The 14,055-nt window shown below is 43.3% G+C and overlaps 1 protein-coding gene across 1 annotated transcript in view; it reads left to right on the plus strand.

Moving 5' to 3' along the window:
- Positions 1-410: 410 nt before the first annotated feature.
- PAN3 (poly(A) specific ribonuclease subunit PAN3) overlaps positions 411-14,055 on the plus strand; it is a gene marked incomplete at both ends in the record, with an annotated part of 74,807 nt that continues 61,162 nt past the window's right edge. The window contains 2 exons of the mRNA XM_079548858.1: positions 411-864; positions 12,953-13,074. Of these exons, the coding sequence (XP_079404984.1) occupies positions 411-864; positions 12,953-13,074 (576 nt within the window). The remainder of the gene's footprint in view (positions 865-12,952; positions 13,075-14,055) is intronic.

Consider the following 14,055-nt stretch of genomic DNA (forward strand, 5'->3'; position numbering starts at 1 on the left):
AGAGGGGAGCTCCGGTGCGCCGTGAGGGGCGGGAAGCAGCGCGCCGGGGCCGGCTGACGGCCGTGCGGCACCCACCGCCCCGAGGCGGCCACCGCTGCCCCCGCGCCCCGACCGGCGGCGGCAGTTCCCAGAATGCCCCGCGTCGGCGCAGGCGCGCCCGGGCAGCCGCTCAGGAAGAGGAAAATGGCATAAACAACCCCGGGCGCCGGGACCTCCGAGCAGTGCCGCCGCCCCCCGCCGCGGGGCCGCCCCAGCGGAGCGGAGTCGCCTCCCCTCTTTTCTTCCCTCCCCCTCCCGCAGCCCGGAGCCCCGGGGTGACGGCGGTCCCCGCGCCCCTTCCTCCTCCTCCCCGCCCCGTCCCTCCCTCCCTCCTTCCCCATGGTGCCGACCCCGGCAGCGGGGCGGCTGCCATGAACCCCAGCGGCCTGCCCTGCTCCTCGCCGTCGCCGGTGTTGGGGCCGCCGGCGGCGGGGGTCGGCGCGGCGGGGCCGGCGGGCGGCGGCGGCGGGGCGGGGGCCGGAGGAGGCGGAGGCGGCGGGGCCGTGAAGCTGAAGTTCTGCCGCTACTACGCCAAGGACAAGACCTGCTTCTACGGCGAGGAGTGCCAGTTCCTGCATGAGGAGCCCGGTGCCGCCCCCGCCGGCCCAGGGCCCGCCGCTCCCCTCGGCGCGCTGCCCCTCGGCCTCCCCCCGGCCGCCGCCGCCGCCGCCGCCGGGCCCGGATACCCGGTGCCTCACGGGGCCAGCCCGGGCCCGGCGGCGGCGGTGGTGGGGCCGAAGAAAGCCGAGCTGGGGGCGGGAGGCGGCGGAGGAGGAGGCGGCGGCGGCGGCGGCGGCGCGGGGCTGGATGGCCCGCGGCTGGCGAGTGAGTACGGGGAGGACGCGCCGTTCGTGGGGAGGCGGTTACCGAGCGTGCCGTGGTGCTACCGGAAACAAATAACAACAGCCATGCTGGCTGGGCCGCTTCCCGGGCCGCCCCCGTACGCTGCTCCATCCGAACCCTGCGGGGAGGACGGCTCAGAGGGGGTCTGTGTGGCTGCGGCACCCCGCCGGTCCGGCTCCGTGGGCGGAGGGGAGGCGGTGCTCGGACGGCCGTTCTTTGGGGCGGCCCGGGTCGTGCCTCGTGCGGACAACTTCGGCTGAGTCTGAAGTTGGAAGTTTGGAGCGTCCCCGTTGAAATATTATTCCGCTCAGTAAAATGCCTGCGGTTTTGTAAATGACGATTCTGTAACGATATGTGTGCTCGCCGGCTGCGGGAACGGCTCGGTTTGCTCAGCGCAGCCCAGCTGCCTGGGAAGTGTCATGCCTCTTTGCGTGAATGCATTAAGCCTGGTTGCATTATTGATCTGTCATAAAGCTGGTATTTGTTTACATTAAGTGACTCAGTGTTCATATCCAGGTGCTTTTTGTGTGTGTCTGTGTGAAAGGCAGATGTAACGATGTTGAACTTCCTTCCTGTGTAAAGTTCTTAGCGCTTGATACATGTGTCAGGAGCCCAGGTGGTGAGCTCGTGCCATTGAGCAACGTCTGTGCGCTGGAGAGCTGGGCAGTGGGTTGCCTTAATGCGGCATTGCTGTGTCCACTCTTCCAGGAGAACCCTGAAACATAGGATTGCTCAATGGTTTCTGTTAAAAGATGCCATCTTTAGTTGTTGTTTAGTTGTTTTATCAGACTTCAGTTGTTTTAACTGAAGTCTGTTGCTTTTCTTTCCTAGCATACAAACAGATGGGAAAGATTCACCGGTGATTCCATCTCTGTTTCTCTTTTGGATGGAGTTAGGTGTGAAATGCACTTTTAAAAAATGATTTCCTTTTATATAGAGTTAAATCTTGTTAGCTACTGATTTCAGGCTTGGGGAAAGGATGCAGAGCTGACATAGGGATAAAAGCTTTCATATGAAGGATATTCTTTATTTGTTCTCATATAGAAGAATTCTAAAATTTAAGTCCTAAAGATAAGAAAAAAGAAACTAGAACTTGTGTGCTCAGTGATTGATGTTGCTGAGTAGTTAAATTATTTGGAAATCATGCTTTGAGTATGTTTCAGCTCATCAGAGGTTTAAGGCTCTGTAGAACTCTCTGCAGTTGCTGCTGATGTGAGTGCAGCAAGAATGGACGAACCCCTCCAACGTGTTATTGGTAATTCCCTGATGGGGAAGCCTCCTCACATGAAGTTGCAGAAGGCAAAAGCTTGAGCTGGTAAATGAGTCTCTTGTATGAAGGGGTCTGGCTAGGGTAAGAGCAAGGGAAGAAAGGAGGGAGAGAATGATGAAAGGTGAAGAACCATGGAGTGGGCCCAGTCTTGCCTCTGGGCTGCTTTGCTTCGTTTCCTTAAGATATTTGCTCAAAATCTGGAGTTGATCTGTATAGGTCCTGAAAGCTAATATTTAAAATTCTTACCTTGCTGATGTCCTGCTGTATGATTTTCAAGTGGATGGAATGGAAACTTTTTTTTTAATGGGCATAGAAAACAATACACAAGGTTTCATTTAACCCTAAATTCTGAAGTGAAGAATATGGAATGAGAAAGTGCCCAAAGGAAGCCTGCCTGTACTGTCCCACTGCCCATCTTCCCTAATGCAGAAGCACTGTGGCAGTTTTTAGGTACACATGTATGTGTGCTGACTTCTTTCCTTCTTGCTAGACCCCAGCCTCATTTGGTGCATGGAGCAGGTAATGCTCATTGTGTAATTAACTGTGTAGTCCTATTTATTATTAAAAGTGGGTCAGTGCCTCATTCTACCATGCGTGTTACTCTAATCCTGCTTTGAGTACAGGATTATTAATTTACTTATAGGTTTTTCTGTGGTAATCATGAAGGTTCCCCAAATACTGACTTAATTTTACAACATAGGTGATGGGGACACTGAGTGGTAAGGAGGGGAGCAGTGAAAAGACAAGAAGTATTTCAGGGCAGAAGTATTTCAGTACCAGGCTATCAAGTGAAACAAGCAGGTGACGTGTTCAGAGCTAACCAACAGATATTTCTTCACACAATGTGTGGTTAAACTGTTCTATGCCATAGATGTTTTAGATACGAACATCTGACAGGAGGTCAGAAAGTCATCAGATACCATTGGAAGAAAGCTCTGTTTGAGGTTACTAAATTCAACAAAAACACAAAATTCATTTTTGAGTCAAACTCATCTTCTACCCCCCTGTGGTTTAGAGCCTTCTGGGAAACCGTGCCTTATCCTTGCCTCAAGCTCGTGCTTTCATCTGCACAAGTAACTGTTGTCTAGCCTCAGAGCTGAGGTGGTGAGCTCAGCGTGCCTTTAACCTGACTACTTTGGCTTTTTCTGTTCTTGGGGAGCTAGACTACCAGTGCTGATGAATCCCATCCACTTTCAGAATGTAGCACCCTCAGCCCCACAGCATTTGGAGCACAGATGTTCAAAGCACTGTTCCTGCTCCTTCTGTTGGAGGAGCGACTGCTCGGTCTTCCACATGAGGTGTGCAGTTGGTCAGCTGCAAAATAAGAAACACAGCTTGTGATTACCTGCTTGGAGGTTTTTTTTTTCTTTTTTTTTTTTCTTTTTCTTTCTATCCTCTATCACAGAGATAAAGGAAAGAAAGAAGAAGCATTGGAAAAAGGTTTCTTCAAGGTTTCTTCCAATGGGCACAAGTACCAGGTGTCAGTCCAGTTGGTAGGTGCCAACCAGGAGCAGCAGTGGTGCCTTGCTTGGGAAGACTGCAGAAAGAGCAGAGATGTCAGAATTGCTGTTCCTGGGCATTTAGGGTGAAAGATATGACTGATATGGTTCAAAGGTGCAGCTCAGGAAAGGGCAGGTGAGAGGCATGATGGCATGAGAAACATCTCATGTCTGCTGTCTCTCTGTTTGAACCTTTACAAGCTCTGTAAAGAGCAGTTCAGTGCCTGCATTGCTGCTTGCTGATGCTCGTGGGAGGGTCTAAGGAAAAGTGTCATTATTTTGAAATCCAGTTGTAAATTTTGCCATAAAACATAGGATATGTGGTGGCTGCTGCCAATGCTCCGTTTACCTGGTGCTGATGTGCTCTGAGCTCTGTGACAGCGAGCCAGTGCTGCTGGGCTGGGGACTTGAGGAGCTGACCATGGGCACAGTGCTGCTGCTGGCTATTTCTTGGGCTTTCAAGCCTTCTTCTGTATAAAAATCCTTCATCTAGGAAACTTGCTTTTAAAACAGATCAGTATTTCCATAATGTGCCTGCGATAATTCCATCAACAGTGCTGCTCTGCCTTTCTCCACAGAGAAAGCCTGTCAGTGCAGGCTTTGTTGCCTGCCTGTGAGAAGAGGGGAGAAAACTATGGAGGCTCGGGTTGTGTTGGGTTGACCTAATGAAAGCGTTATTACTGTTTTCTCACCCTGTAAGTTGTATGTTCTGAGGCTGATTGTAGCCGTAGTGGGTATTGACTGCTACTGTAACAACTGTATGCAATTACTTGGCAGTTAGCATGGTGAGAACTATGTTTTAGGTTTGGTTAAATCCGTAAGTAGGCTAGATTTGGGGTGGAAAGACTTATAGACTTGTGTATGTTCTGCTTTTTTTTTTTTTTTATTCAAAGTGTGTAGGTCTTTACTAGTCCATTCTTCTTTAAACAGAATGAAATAGTGGATGTAGAAAAAATGGGAAGATAAGCCATTCAGGAAAATAGATATTAAAGGTAATCTGTTGGATTACGCTTCTTAATGCAACAAAACAATGGTGAGGATTATTCTAAATGTGGATTTTTATCATCATCTCTAGTGTTTGAGTATTTGCAGCTTGTAGTATTAAGAAACCGTCAGTTAGCTCAGACTTTAAAGGTAAATATGGCATGGTATGCAATATACCAGCCTCTTTTCCCCTGTTTGCATACAGAAAGCAGCTATTGCAGTTAAAGCGCAGAGCTGAGAATTTCTTTTCCAGAGCTGTTTGTACTCCTTGTAAGTGATGCTATATTGGTTGCCATATTACCCCGAACTTTCTTATTAGAGAGATGCTTCATCTTCTAATTTTCCTGGTGACTTTTCCTGGATCTGGTAGAGAGTACAGTTTTGATAATGTTTTACTCTCAGTGTTTTTAAGGCATTGGAGATGATTCTGAGAATTGATTTTTGGGGTGATTGGCGACTGTTAAACACCTGAGAACTGAAGACTAAAACCAGCAAGTTAAGAGATGCATGGGAGTAACTGAAAATTACTGAATTAATTTCATGTCGTCTTGTCTCGTGTGTCAGCTCAAGAAATTCAGAAATTAATAGAGATGGATTTTTTTTCTCCAGCTTTTAAATACTTAGTGTGGAAATTGGGAAGAAAATGGAGAATTACTAAAGGGGTTAAAGAAAAACAGAAGGAAAGACTTCTGAATCTACAAATCATATGGGGTTTTGAGGAGCAGTGTTAACATGTGAAACTTTTGAGGGGAGGGGGGGAGGGAAAGCATGCTTTTGAAACTGATTTTTCTCTATTTATATACTTGGAAGGTTTTCTTTATTGTGTGAGAAATAATTCGAGTCAAAATATTCCCCAGGAATTACGGATACTCTGGAGTATTTGTGATTATTTGTTTCTGGTAGTACCCACTGTGCGTTGGTATCTGAGTGCTTAACAGTTGTTACAGTTTCAATTGTTTTCTTATTTCAAAGACAAAAATAAAAAGGAATGTTTGTTGGGGGGGACAGTCACAGACCTTGTGTGAGTGAACTCAAAGCTCATATGTATGATAACAGTTTGAAGTTTTGATAATGTTTTTTAAGGTACTGAGCATCCCTGCTTAGTTTCTGTCCGGCAGTTATTAGATAACTGATTTTTTGTAGGTATCACTGTAGGAGTGGGCCTGCAGGAAGGATTTGAATGCACAGAAAATAGTGACCTTGGGGACCAGCTCAGAAAGAGTTCCCTGTGTAAGGAATCACCTAGAAGCAAATTTAGACTGCTGCGGGAAAAGTGGACAAATGGTAAGTGAGGGTGGGGTGAGAAACACAGGGAGGAGCAGCTCTGCAGGACCTCAGGGGCCAAGCAATCTCTTGGTCTTGAGGCAGCTGTTGGAAAGGGGGTCAGTGGAGGGATTTAGCTAGTAAGCTGATGTGGCTGACGTTCTCCTTATCTATTGCTTTCTGGTAATGATGTAATACGTTATGCTGCCAGAAAAATGGTATGGTGAATCCCTGTGTATTGAAGCTGAGTTGGTGTAGATCGTGCTGTGTGCTTGTGTGTGTTCCATCAGTCCCTTGGAAATTAAGTTCTGATGATGTGATTGTTTTGTCTGATCTTCAAAGATAATGGTGTGTTTAGATCTGATTTGTATTGTTTTATTTGCTTCCTTATGGCCTCTTACTCTTCCCTTTTCTTTGAGAATTGAGATATAGAAATAATTCAAACACAGAAGTCGTAGTAAATACATGCACTGTAGAAGTTGTAGTCACACTGGTTACATGATATGAAATTCTTGTCATCCATGGGTAGGCTCTCTCTGTCTTTCAGTTGTTCTAGTGCTAATGAAATGGGCAGGAAGATCCTTCCTTTCTTTTTTGTCATCTCTTTCCCACTCCTATTGAAAATAACCAAGGCAGGACTTCAGAACATCTGCATCCATTTCATACATCTGTTTTTATATTAGGAAGTTCAATTTTAGGTACCAGAAGAAAGGTGTTAAAGTTAAATTTATATTTAAAAAAAAAAAAAAAAATTGTGATATATTGAACAACTTCATGCAATACATCAAGAATAGTGAAAGCTATTAGAGAATGTTTTTTCTGAAAGCTTTGATATGAAATAGTTACATTAGCTTCAATTGCTTCTCCTGATAACAGAATGCTTCTGATGGCTCTTTTTCAAAAGTATCGTTTTAGGTTTATATTATCACTGTGCTTTTGGACTTAATCCATGAAGGAGAGTCCTGCTGTTCTTAGATGCAATACAAAGACTTTCATGGTGCAAAAGGATGGTACCTTCTTTCAGGCTTTTTCAGATGCTTCTATGATAAGAGAGATCTTTCTTTCTTTCTTTATTTTTAAAGACAACCCAGTCATTTAATTTTATGGTGAAGATTACTGTTTTCCTTTGCTTACCCAAGAGTATCTCGTCACTTAGTGGGAGTGTTTGTAAATATGGCAGCATTTCCCAAACTGTTTTGTTTCCTGTCTGTCTTTTGGCCAGGTTGGTTCATTTGTGCTGTCTGCCCTCTGACCACACTTTCATTTACAGCAGCATAACCCAGTGGTGTACTTTTACTTCTTGCTCCTCATGCCTGGGGGTTAGTGCACATGTCTTTGTCTACTCTCCCTATTTCAGGGCTTATTAGTTGGATCTGGAAAGCGGTTGTGTTTGATGAGAGGTGTAAAATAAGACCAGAAGAAGCTACTTGCTTCTTGCAAGCAGTAACAATAATATTGCTGCTTTCTCTGCAGTTCCACTAAGCTGCATTTACTGATACGTACAGTGCTCAGCAGCTGCTCAAGAGGTACATAAGCAGGGCAAGCACATCTAGCACCTGGCTATTTCCCCATGCAAACATGCCAGTGCAGAGTAAGAGAAACAAACGTTCCTCTGACTCCACATTGCTTTGAGGACACTAAACCAATCTTCTGAGTCTTAAATGACTTGCCATAGGTAGGCTTTGTATACAAAGTTTTATTGTTCTAGACTCAGTATTAGGATAGCTAACTCTAAAAATTCCACTGGAGGTATGGCACTGTAGTTTTTGCTGCTTTATATCTAGCTGAGATAACAGCTTGGTCTCTGAACGCACGTGTGCAGAGAACATGCGAATAAGCTTACCCAGCCTCTGTTGAGGTGGAGAGTGCCTGCAATCGTGGCTGCTCGGTGAGTTCCAATCAAGACTGCCACTGTAAATAAATACTTTTGTAGCATAAAGTAATTATGGTAAGGTTGTTAGGCAGTGTAGCAATATGATTTATTTCATCTGTTTTATTACCTTGCCAGACGTCTTCATGTAGTTGTTTTGAAAAATATGTCAACAAAAATCTTTTGGGGTCTTACTTCAGTCTGTTCATTTTTGGTCCTGTTTATCCCATTATTGTAAAGAACATTAAGAACAGTTCACTGGATTATCAGTGCTGATGCCAAGGTTGTAAAAGCAGTACAGGATAGTGGAGTATTTGTTTACTATTCAGAATGAAAATAATGGAAATGTCACATTTTCAGATAGCGTTAGTATTCAGATAATGCTAATAAGACAAAACAGTGTTGAACCCACTGATTCTGCTAAAGCACTCCTGTTGAGTTTATCACAGTACTACTCAAGTACCTGGGCTGTGATGAAATCCTTTGTGCCTGAAAAAAAAACCTTTGAAATAGGTAACACAGAAATAACCATCTGTTTTACTCCCCCCGCTCTTTGGTGCCTGCATCTGAAGGGAAGCCTACTTTGTGCTAAAATCCTGTGGGTGAAGAATTATGTAAGATGATATTTATTTTTAATTGCAGCTGTCACATTAAGCTGCAGTGTTACTCACCAAGCAAAATGTTATTGGATGAGTACGTAAAATATAGAAAGTACCTTTTGAATTTCTCAATATTTTTCTTTTCCCCCTGGAATTACTAGAATGTAATCTCTAGCTTTAATATCAGTGGAATTTAGACACTTCTTGTTTTCATTTGTGTCTATCCAACATGTTTGCATTTATTTTACCACTGGACTCTTAGTTTGCATAATTATTTCTGTATTTTGATGTTTCCTGAAAAAGGAGACTAAACTCTTGCTGTTCCCCCCTCCTTCCTCAAATCCATCTCTTCTCAGGTGCACTTTATCAACCTTTCTTCCTTAATAAGGAAGCTGTAGTTCCTCTCCAAGGAATGGTCTACTGAAAATTTATGTAACTTCAACATGATACAAAACAGAATCACAGAATGGCCAGGGTTGGAAGGGACCTCAAGGATCATGAATCTCCAACCCCCCTGCTACAGGCAAGGCTGCCAACCTCCCCATTTAATACTAGACCAGGCTGCCCAGGGCCCCATCCAATCTGGCCTTGAACATCTCTTGGAATGGGGCATCCACAACCTCACTGGGCAGCCTGTTCCAGCACCTCACCACTCTCTCTGTAAAGAACTCCCCCTCCCTCAACTTCAGACCATTTCCCCTCGTCCTGCTGTTATCTATCCTTTCAAAGGGTTGACTCCCTCCCTCAAAACACGCTCCTCTGAGAAGAATGGCCAAGCCCAGATTTTCTTTAAATTGTTGTCCAAACTTACCTACAGTTATAATTGATGATTTTAAAAAAGAAGAAAACGCAAACTTGACAAACTTGTATTTGTCATTCTAATAGCACAGTTTCAAAGCATGTGCTTATGCCAGGAGAGATCCAGGGAGACAAATCAAATGCGAGGTCCATTCGAATAGAACAACTTCTGGACTTCTGTTTTCCATTTTGTTTTTAGTACCGTACTGCTTTTGTGGTGAAGTCTACAGGCTTCTGGTTGAAGATCTCCTGTGTAGGTTACGTATGATAAATGACTTTTTTTTCCTTTAATGCTCTTAACTGCCTCTGTCTTTGAAGAGCAAGGGAGAATTTATGATTTGCCAGCTATTTGGCAGAAGGAAGATAAGCACCTTCTACTTCTTACGGAGAAGGCCAAGTGCCAAAACCAGTACAACTGCCTCTGCTGTTTAGGTATTTGTTTAGTTTTAATTGCTGAAACAGCTGTTTCCGTCCTTTGTGCAGCAGAGGAGTAGTGGGGAATGCACTTGTTTGGTTTTATAGCCAGTGCAGGGATTTCTTACCTATGTCAGCTGCATATTTTCTGTTAATCTTAATTTTCTTTCTGCCTACAACTGGGAAGTTGTACTTTAAGGAAGCGAGTGCTTCTTCTGAAGCCAGTAGTTACACTTACTGCTTCTCAAGAACTCTGTTGAAAATAGGGCAGCTTTCTTAGCAATAGCTCCTCTGCTCAAATGAGCCTCACTTCTCAATGCTTTTTCTGTGGAATGCATTCTTGTGGTCTTTGTCCCTCTTCTAGAAGTGTTTTGCTGGACTGTTTGGATTAGTTGTGTAGGAAGGCAAATAGCTGAAATGCATCTTGGAGTAAGTGCAGCAGGTGGAGCATCAGCAGAATTCAGTGGTGGGTCAGCACTCAATTGCAGCAGTCTGAGGGATCCCTGCAAGGGGGCTGGCAGCATAACCATGCCATTGGCCTTGAGAACCTTTGCACAGCTAGATGGTGGCACATGTTCTGGAGTAGCTTTTTCTATCTAGAGTATCCCGCATGTCAATAGGAAGCCTAGACTGTAGTATGAAACATCTTTGTGTGATATGGATTGGCTTGTATAGCAAATGCTGCTGGTATTTGAGCAGCGTTAAGAGATCAACATTGTGCTGTACAGCAGTGGCCTCCACACTGCTCAGTTTGGGATTGCTGCAGGAAACTTGCTGCTGTTTGCAGCTTGAGCTGCCTGGCACTGTGGGTACTGCATCTGGGTGAGGAGAAGAGCAGCTGGTCCTGCCTGCTTGCTTCTGCCCTGTGTTGGCTCCAGTGATTTATTTGGATAATGGATGACTGTAGCTATAGCAGCTTGCTGGATTACTGCAGTTGAGCTGTGGGGTTTATTTCATGCAAATGGGGCCTTTCTCTTGCCTTGCTGAATATGGTAAAATCTTCACTTGAAGGTTTTCTACTTTCCTTTTTCCAGTTCTAATGATTTTGTGTACTAACTGTATCCGTCCAAGGGAGAAATTAAGCTAAATGGGTTCTTGTGTTCACTCTGATGTAGTGAGGAGCAGTTGGGGAAGTTGAGCCAATTGGATGTTCAAGTGTTCAGTAGACTGGGACATCTCATAACTGGTGCTGTTATCTAGAGGAATCACATGCTTTTTAAAAATTGGATATAATCTGAACTTCGATGGAAATGCAAGATGAAGTGGAAGACAATGCATATAGTATACCTTGAAATGATGCTTGTTCCTCAAAGTTGAAGGTCTTTGTGGTCTTTTACAGTCAAGATGTAGTTCCTGGTAATGGCTGAAATGCAGACAGTTTTAAAATAGGTAGACAGTATTGTGGACCCTAAATAACTTGTGGGCAGGCTAGCCTGAAACAACTCATTGCTACAGGTGGATTTGCTATCTTATAGCTTTCCTGTGAGAAACATATTAGGACTTTGGCGGAAAACAGTTGTGTTAAAATGCTATCCTCCACAGGATGAGTTAGGTACTGAAAGAACAGGTAAGAGAAAAATAACTGGTGTTCTGCACACATTAATTTCCATGGCACAGTAGTTCAATGGTGATAATTTTTCTATTCTCTACCCTCATTTAGAAAATTTACATTCAAAAAGATATGTTTTTACCTGAACAGCAACTTTGTCTTTTTTAGGGCTGGAGAAGGAGGAGTTGTGAAGTTTGTTTGGCTGCTCTTCAGAATTATGAAGGAGGAACTAGGGCATGGGTGGTGGAGACAGCTTTGTTTTACTATTCCCAGCTGCCTTAAAACATTTTTTTTTTTTTTTTAAAATATTTTCATGTTATACTTCTAATTAGCATCTTTAGAGCCCCTTAGGTGTATTCCTCAACTTTTTCAGAGTATACAAATAGTGTTTTAACTTTGGCAGTGATACTTCACAAACTTGTTTTGACTGCAAAGCTCCTGTGTATTGCAGCGGAAGTGTTGTGCTTTTTTGATCTCTCCCCATTCAGCTCTTCATTGGTGCTGCTGTTGGTGTTAAGCCCAGCTGGCTAGTTCATACAGCTGCAGGCTTTGAGTGTATCTGCCTGGAGTGTGGGTGCTGCTCATGGTTTTCTGGTCTTCCAGTCCTCCCTGTGATTTCTTCTGACTGTAGTACTTCTTTTGCTCTTCACTGTACCTGTAGTGTGGAAACGGTTTTGTGGTTTATATAGTCTCTTTTGGAGTGGAAATTCCCATTCTGGTGAGACTGCAGGGGATATAAGCAGCATGTCATTAGCTCTGCTATAAAATTCCAGCTGATTTCCCTTGAGAATTCAGGGCAGGAAGCTGTTTCAGTGTCACTGGTTTGGCTGAAAGTCCACGCAGAAGTTTAAGTTGGGTACTTTGGTACAGGATGTTCTTCTGAGTTGGATATGTGCCTTCCTACCTTAGAGCTACCAATTACTCATGTCTGTTGGCTTGTGCTGGCCAGGCCGTGCAGATTAGTGTCGTTATAATTTGCTGTGGGTGTTTTTGCAGAAGCTTAATTTGAATTGCAACTTGTATACAACTGTACAATCTTTTGTTATCTAAGTAATGACCGCGTGAGTGTTTTGTGTTAATTATGACTGCTCTTGTTGTTCTCCTTAGTCTCACAGTGGCGAATTCATTTATTTGCAGTTGAAGTGCAGTGCTTGCATGTATGTCAGGGCCATTACTTCCAGACACGCAATTTAGCGAGATTAATTTCTTCAGTTATATCCTTAATGTTTAATTTCAGTCCAAAATAATCTTTGGCCACTTCTAATATGACAGTTGCCACTTGGTGAAGTACAAGATAATGAAAATGGCAGTATGCAAAGGAAGCTTTTGAAGTGCTTGTGTGCTGTGTGAGAGGACTTGAGATGTTTTAAAATATATCTTTTGTGCTGCATTTTAAAAGAACAAGCCCATTCCCTTAAAAACTCTTGTTGACACACGCCTTTCAAAGATGTGTATACAAGAACATAGATTTTTCTTTACATAATCACGTTTTTCAGTTTATTTTTTCCTGTTATTGTTAACTACCTTGTTACTGTTTATAAGGTTCCTTGTTTCTTTTAAAATCTGTCACATTTCTGCCTCTCTGCATTCATGTTGTAACTCTGTACTACGTATGTGTCATTTAGTATCAACTTTCATAATTTTTTTATGCACTTAGATTTCTCGTTTGTTTTGCTGAGAAGATAGGCTTGAAGCATTGTGTTACCAACCTCCTATTGCTTTACTCCCCCCACCTCAAATGTTTTAAAAAGATGTGATCACATAAATCGATGATAAACTACATTTGTCTGAAACTTTTTTCCCTTTGTTTTTTTTTTCTTGTAGTTCCCGGAATAGATGGCGGTGGGTTAGCTGATGCTAGTCTCACAGATTCTTACTTTAGCACCAGCTTCATTGGCGTTAATGGATTTGGAAGTCCTGCTGAATCCAAGTATCCCATGATGCAGGTAATAGCAGAGAGTTGCATGGTGTTTCATTGGTTTGGACTGGCATTACACCAAGAAGGGTAACTGTCAAGGAGTCAGGAAAAGTGCACTGCTCTGGCATGTCACTTTGCAGAGTGTGCTATGTATACTTGCTTTAATCTTCTAAGTAGAAATGAAACAATAGTGTTGTTTTAAAATTGGCTTGTTTTTATTGGTGCTCATTTCAGCTGCTTGATTGGCCATTGCTACATACGTTAACTCTGTGCTTCTCGATCTTTTTTACTTACATCTAATTTTGATAGTCTTTTACAAGATTTTGAGACACTGCAAAAAGCAAAAGTCACTTAAGCAAAGTGTGAACTGAAATCAGTAAGTTGCCAAGCAGAAAAAAAAATAGTGTTTATAACTCAGTCTTTATTGGCATTCAGTGTTGATTTAAATATTCAAGACATCTGAAATTCTGTTTTTCTATTTTTACTGCTTCTGTAGATGTTGACATAGGAGTTTCCATGAAGTGGAAGTGGTATAGGTAGCAGCATGTCATATTTAAAACCTAAATGAACAACGATTGAATTAACACATGCAGTACTGTGATTCCCTCAAACTTGCTCTTAAAAGCTGAGAAAGATAGTCTCTCCCTGTAGTCAAAGGTTCAAGGGTTTAGAAACTAGCTTTAGTTTCTGGTAAATGAAAGAGAGTGCGAGTCAAATAGTTCCCACTGAGTCCTGACAGCAACTCTCTTCTTTTGTATCAAGGAAACTCTCCTTATGAGCTTACTTTGATCTCAGTTGTGGCTGTGTATTATGGATTGAAAAATAACTCAGCAAAAGGTGGGAAATAGGTGTGTTCCCTTTTTGTTTCTTACTGCATGTTTTCAAGAAAACTGGATTTTCTCATTCAACAGAATTGCAAAATTATTGAAACGTATATTACTGATGCATGATTTTAAAAGAGCATACTTAACCTCTGATCCCAGAGTGTACTGATGAATCTGGGCATTAG

Source organism: Tetrao urogallus, assembly GCF_951394365.1.
Source record: "Tetrao urogallus genome assembly, chromosome: 1".
Taxonomy (NCBI): domain Eukaryota; kingdom Metazoa; phylum Chordata; class Aves; order Galliformes; family Phasianidae; genus Tetrao; species Tetrao urogallus.